We start from the raw sequence: 6,443 nt of genomic DNA, 5'->3' as shown, positions 1-6,443 counted from the left end.
TTGGTTTCCTGAGCGAAGTGGTTGAACATCTCACTTGTGCAGGGCCCCGGCTGTAGCAAGTATTTGGCAGGAGAGGGCAATAGGGAACCGTCTTCCTGTGCTCGGGAGCAGAGGCACGGGATCCATGGCCGCCAAAACAAACAGCCGAGTGCCGGGTCTGCTGTCTCCCGTCGCTGAGTGTCGTCTTCAGAGGCAGAAGATTTACCTGGGCTAGTCCCAAGGATGTGGTTTGGAGAGCAGTTAAATGGAAGAACCCAAGCTAGTACTTAAAAGGTGTGCAGAGTTGGACCTTAGTGTCCAAATGAGGTCTTTAATAGTTGTTTGGCTTGGTATTTTCTTTCCATAAAGTCACACAAACAAGGGGAAGTGCTTGGCACTGCTGGTTACCAAGGAAAGGGCCTCCCCCGTGTGCAGCTGTGGTGGGGCCTGGGGACAAGCACAGCAGGAGAGACCCCACTAAGCAGCTGTGGGTGGTGACCTGTGTGCCAGCATGCAGCAAAGCTGGGAATCCCGGGGTTTGTAAGAAATCCACTTGTACCCCCAAATTGCTGCTTCTGTTTTGCCAACAGTAACTCATTTTTCTTGCTTGGTTGAGACAGTAGGAATTTCATAAAATCCTTTAGCAATGCTGAGAAACCTAGCATCACTCATGCTTCACTTTGGTTGTTGTTCAGAAATGGCACCTCGTAAAGGCAAGGAGAAGAAGGAGGAGCAGGTCATCAGCTTGGGACCGCAGGTGGCTGAAGGAGAGAATGTGTTCGGTGTCTGCCACATCTTTGCTTCCTTCAATGACACTTTTGTCCACGTAACTGATCTCTCTGGCAAGTGAGTATTGAACACCCATCACCTCGCTGTGGTACATGGCTCCTTCAGGTGCGAAAACAGAAACTAGGCTTGGCAAGAGGTTCCACCAAAGTCCTGGAGCTTCTGCTGAGCCCGATGGGATGGTGCGTGTACACGAACCAGGTGGCTTGGTGAGCTCCTCTGATCAATGTTGTACTCAGGGTACTGGGTGGCAGTTTATTGATCTGGTAACGTTGACAATAACAGGTTCTCTCCCTACCCAGAAGCTGTTCTGGGGGGAGGAACAAGGAATGGCTTTCTCCTGAGTGTCGTCTTTTCCTTCTGTAGGGAAACCATCTGCCGTGTGACCGGTGGGATGAAGGTGAAGGCGGACAGAGATGAGTCCTCTCCCTATGCAGCCATGCTGGCAGCCCAGGATGTTGCCCAGAGGTGCAAAGAGCTGGGCATCACTGCCCTGCACATCAAACTACGTGCAACTGGGGGGAACAGGTACGTCACAGGGACACTGGTGGTCACTGTGGTGGCTGATGGTGAAGGGTTTGGGTCTGGGACAGGAGGAGGATGGTTTGGGATGGGGAAGGTGGGATTTTTAATATTGCTAGTTGTTTGTAAACTCTGTTCAGCTTCTGAGTCATTTAAGGGGTTGTTGGTTCTGACTCTCCTCCAGGACCAAGACTCCTGGACCTGGTGCTCAGTCAGCCCTGAGAGCTCTGGCCCGCTCTGGGATGAAGATTGGCCGCATTGGTGAGTGAGGGAGAACGGGATTAATTAGTGAAAGGAGCTTTGTAGGCATGTGTGCTGTTTGGTGTGATGGTTTAACTTTGGGATGTTTTTCGTGGCCGCTCAGGTGGCACCAAAGGAAGGATTTAATTTAAGCAGATCCCTAAACTGATGATTCCTCAGGAGGTGGTGAGAGCACAACTCAGAACCCAGGTTTCTGTGTAGAGGGCAAACCTCAGCTCACAGCAGGGTACCACTGTTCCTTGGATGTCACAGCGCTTGTCCCATAGCGGTTCAGTCACCTAAAAATACCTTGGTGGTCTCAGCTTGAGACAGTGACTCAGTTATAGTGGAGTTCTCCAGCTGTTGGAGGAGAGTCCTGAACTTTGTCGGGGAGTCACAAGAAGCTGCGGTGGTGGCTGTGCTGAAAATTCATCAAGCATCCTGTTTCTTTGGAAACCCTGTGGCTGCTTGGTTTAAGTGGGATGGGAGATGGGAATTTTTGCTTCCTGTACATTAAAAGCTCTGGGTACCCAGCTTGTGGGAAGTTCCCAAGTTCCACTCTACAGAGCATACCTTCTACCCATGTGTGGCCCCTGCACTGCCGAGGTGCAGCCATGAGGCTGGGGTTGGTGGCTGTGCCTTATTGGTTTCTGGGGGTACCTCTGGAAGGTAACAGTGTGTTTTGGGTTTTCTTCCCCCTGCAGAGGATGTCACCCCCATCCCCTCCGACAGCACTCGCAGGAAGGGTGGTCGCCGTGGACGTCGTCTGTAAACAGCGCTGCATCTTCTGTTTATTAAAGCTCTCTTAAACCTCTGCTCAGCTGTGTTTTCTTACTGGGGTGTGCTGGACTTCCGTGTAATGCCATGGATGGCTTGGGCTCTGGAGCTGGGCCTCTGGGTTGGGGGGAGGTTGGAGGTGAACTAGGCTGGCTGATCCAAAGCCATGGTGGGTCTTGGGCTTCAAAGCAGAAGCTGCTTGGATACTTGGGCTTTCAAACTGAGTCATGATCTCTTGGAAGTGTCCTTGCCACAGGGAAAAAAGGCTGGGCTGGGAGTGAGAAACTACTGCTGTGTTTTCTGCAAAATGCTGCTTAATTCATCACTTCCCCTTTCTGTGGAAAAAAAGTCCCCTGCCTGTGCAGATGTTCCTAAGCCAGCATTTCCTTTGGCACAGCCATAGTGCTTTATCTGTTGTTTTTTATGTGGCCATGGAAAATTTTAGAATAAACTTCCCCTACTGTCCTAAAAGTGCAGTTTGCCACTCAAATAGCTGTTTTCCTGTACTTAAAGTTTTCTTTGAACTCTGTGTTGAGAACTTGCTGAAAACACAAAGCCAGCAGCAGCTCAGCCAACATGGAGCTGAACAGAGGAGGGGACAGCTCAGGAGTGCAGGGAATGGGACTGTGTGTGTGCGACCAAGAGCTCCAGTCAGTGGTTTTTTAACACAGTGAATACTGTTGCTGTGTGTTGCTGTATGACCCAGGGGATATTGGTGTGGCTGCTTCCTGGGGCACTTTTGTGGAAAACTACAGCAATAACAAATCCAATGCAGGACATTTGTGGCAGCACGAACAGCTCATCTCTGGGTGCTGTTTGAGTTCCTCTCCCCTCTGCTGCCCACCCAGGCCCAGCGGGGCCACCCAGCTCCAGGCCATTTCAGCCCTGCTGGTTTTAAGGGCAGTTTAGAAGTGGGAAGGTGTCTGCTCCACATGAAGGTGGATTTGCTCTATTAACCCTTAATCCTTGGAAACTGGAGCCCTGCTGTGTGCACAGGGATGGCTGAGCAACCTGCCCTATGCCATTTGGTGCCCTGGACATGATGTGCCATGGGCAGGCTGCTCACTGGGCTTGCTGCTCAATTAATGGCAAAAATACCTTTGATTTCTTGGCAGGCCTGACGTCTTTGAAATGGCTTCCTGCGTTGGTGTGTACTCCCCAGGGGGGAAATGCTGAATGAGGAAGAGAAACCGGAGATCCAGCACAGAGTGGCTGCCTGGCACATCACCTTTCTGGAGGAAAAGACCCTCCTGTCAGAGTGGCATGGATGGCTCTCATGGCTCTGGCAGTCCCTGCCCTGACCCAGGTGGTTGTCTCGGGTGATTCAGTGAGGAACTGCATCACCTGCAACCCCCCCTGTAGCTGGGTGATGGCTCCCAGACTGCATGGGGGTGAGATGTGTGTGCCTGCCCACCCTGTGTCTCCCCAGCAGGGATGCTCATCCTGCCGAGGGCTTGGGGCTGCTCAGGGGCTGTGCTCCCCTCCCACACACAGTCTGTGGCCACTGGCAAGCCCTGTGGCTCAGCCCTTCCCCTCCAGTTTGCCCAGGGCCAAACCTGAGCTGTTGGGGGTGTAGCCTTAGGGGCAGTGGGAAATGTGGGTCTGTTCCCCAGACCTTATTCTGTGCAGAGTCTGGGGGCTGAGAGCTGTGAGACGAGGCCCAGCTGGTGATGAATGGCTTTCTGTGAATGCACCTGGGTTATTCCAACTGCCTGCCTCAAATAATTGCTCTGCCGGCCTGGTCCTCAGCAGGTCTGAGCCCAAGCCTGAGACCACTCCTCTCTCCAGATGGCTTTTTTTCCCCCCAAAAAAGACAACTGGTTCCTCAGCTTCCTGTAATGGTGCTTGCTGAGTTTTTGATGGGCAACAGCAAACACAAAGCCTTGGGGTAACAGGGTGGTGAGGAGCCAGTGCCAGGCTTGTGCAACGGGGGAATGAGGAGGGTCAGACAGGATGGGAGCTGCTGTCTGAAAGGGTCTGCATCTTCCCTGGAAAAATCAATTTACAAACTGGAAACACCGGATGCCACAGCCACAGGCAGAAAGTGTGTGGGGGAGTGTGAAGTACTGAAGAGTTGATGGGGAGTGTCCGTGTGTGTAGTGAGGGCTGGCTTTGTGCTGGTTGTGCCCGTCTGGGCTGGGGCTTGGGGGGTTCAGCTTGCCAGGGGGAACAAGGCCCTCCTCCACCCCCAGGTTATCGCCCACGTCTGTGGTTTGCAGAGCCAGGCCCAGCTCCATGGAGTCGCTGGGGTTTCACTTGCAAAGTTCCTGTTCAAACTCTCTCTGGTTCCCCTTTGGGCTGAGGCTGGTCACGGAATGTGCCTGGAGTGTGGCCTCAAGGCAGGAGTTGTGGCCCAAACGAGGAGCTGAGTGAGGTCTGGAGCCTCGAGGAAAAACCTGTGTGTCTCCCAGAACCCCCAGTGCCCACAAGGAGAGAGACAAAAAATTTATGGAAAGCTTTTATGTTCTATTTCCTTTTATTTTAGCCTTCTTTTCTTTCCTCCTTTTTAGCCTCCTTTTCTTTCCTCTTTTTTCCCTTTTAGCTCCATTTTCTCTCCCTTTTCATCTTCTTTTCAAACACCTCTGATGGTTTCTAAGTACAGCTTTATCACTGGTAGCCTGGGGTGAGGCTGATGGACACTCCTGGGCTTGTGCTCCATGCACCCCTGGGTGCCCAGGGCTTTCCCAGCTGGGTCACAGGAGCCTGTGGGTGGGACACCAGGCTCCAGGCACCTAAGCCCTTCTACAGTGGGGCTGCAATGTCCCACGTGGGAAGTCAGAGCATTGTCCCACCATGCCTCCTCCAGGAAGAGCAACTGTCAGGAAACCCTGCCCCACTGCCTGGAAATGCTCCATGACGATCCCTTTCCCTGCTCTCCAGGCACAGCCAGGGCTGGCTCTGTGTCCCTCCAGCCAGGTGGCTCAGAACTAACCCAGGAGAAGGAGTGGCTGAACCAGCCCCAGCAGGTTTTCCAGGTAACCGGTGGTGTCTGGCTTTTAGTGCCTCACACGCAGTTTCACTTTTGGCTGAGCCTTGGGCACGGTGGAGCTGGATCCTGACGCTGGAGCCGGCTCTGTGCTGGGCACAGTGTGACTCTGGCTCAGTGTGGGCACTGGGGGTGTGTTACCCCTGGCACTGCCCTGGGACCTTGAACAAAATCACCAAACCCAGCATTATGCTGCTTCTGCCCATGTAGCACTTGCAGGGCTGTTGGGAGGGCTGGGAATCCCCAATGCTCCACTCCTACTGGTGCTTTGGGGTCGCTCACCTTGAGGGGCTGCTCCTCCTCTCTTAGCTTTGGGGGTTCAGCCTCTGGAAGCTGCTGTAGGCAAAGCAAGGAGGGCTGGAAAGCACTTAGTCCTTGAATTGTTCCCCCTCACCCTGAGAAGTCCTGGCCAAGCACCCCCAGCCAGGGGGGTCTGAAGTGACCCTCAGCCCGGGGTTTGAGCTGAAGTGCAGTTTTTCCCCAGCAGCAAAGATCAGTGAGGAGGGGTGTACCTTGACAGTGTGCCCCCACACGGGGGTTCTGCTCTTAGTCTTGGGTGTGGGGTCTCTCCCCATGGTGTCCCACACCTGGTAACCCACCTCTGGACCCCACTTCCTTCTTCACACATCGTCTGTCACCTCCCCCATCCCACCAGCACATCCCGTTTCTCAGCTCCTGCTACCCCCCCCCACATATACCACCTCCTGCCCCCCCAGGGGTACCAGAGCCCCCAGACCCATGTCACTGGTGTCACCAGGCTGGGCACTGTGACCTGCCCGTGGCGTGGGGGGGGCAGTGATGCCCCCACTGAGTAGCCACGGTGCTCACCACCGAGTCCAGCATAAACTCTGTACTGAAGACCTGTGGAGCAGAGCTCTGCCTGGCAACAAGTGATGCAAGTGCCAGCAGCCAATAGGATTTTTTTTTTTACTCCCCCCCCCGGGTGTCAGGGCAGGGTGGGGACCGGAGGGTATTTCCAGGGACAGAGCTGGGGGTGCTCATTTCCATCGGGGAGCCCACCGGAGCCATGGCAGAGGAGCAGCGGGACCTCATCTCTGACCGCGGCAGCGCCGTGCTCAGCGTTGGGAACACCCAGAGGTGCCACTGCTGGGGGGCAAGGGGTGGGGGGCAAGGAGAGGGCAAAGTGGGCACA

The 6,443-nt window shown here is 54.3% G+C and overlaps 1 protein-coding gene across 1 annotated transcript; it reads left to right on the top strand.

The window, feature by feature from the left end:
* Positions 1–652: 652 nt before the first annotated feature.
* Positions 653–2,343, top strand: RPS14 (ribosomal protein S14). The gene is made up of 4 exons (XM_018081129.2): positions 653–825; positions 1,132–1,293; positions 1,472–1,548; positions 2,232–2,343. The coding sequence occupies exons 1-4, from the start codon at positions 677–679 to the stop codon at positions 2,297–2,299; spliced, it is 456 nt and encodes a 151-aa protein (XP_017936618.1). The 5' UTR covers positions 653–676; the 3' UTR covers positions 2,300–2,343.
* Positions 2,344–6,443: the final 4,100 nt, after the last annotated feature.

The sequence above is a fragment of the Manacus vitellinus genome, unplaced genomic scaffold (assembly GCF_001715985.3).
Source record: "Manacus vitellinus isolate BGI_N305 unplaced genomic scaffold, ASM171598v3 scaffold_51_pilon, whole genome shotgun sequence".
NCBI classification, from domain to species: Eukaryota; Metazoa; Chordata; class Aves; order Passeriformes; family Pipridae; genus Manacus; species Manacus vitellinus.
The sequence above is the reverse complement of the archived record's forward strand: the minus strand, read 5'-3'. Positions and strand labels throughout refer to the sequence as shown.

Bases quoted from the DNA above. Each gene is read 5' to 3' on its own strand.
- RPS14 (XM_018081129.2), top strand. From the start codon at position 677: ATGGCACCTCGTAAAGGCAAGGAGAAGAAGGAGGAGCAGGTCATCAGC. The intron at 1,294-1,471 runs GTACGTCACAGG...ACTCTCCTCCAG, and splicing joins CGTGCAACTGGGGGGAACAG to GACCAAGACTCCTGGACCTG. The intron at 1,549-2,231 runs GTGAGTGAGGGA...TTCCCCCTGCAG, and splicing joins GATGAAGATTGGCCGCATTG to AGGATGTCACCCCCATCCCC.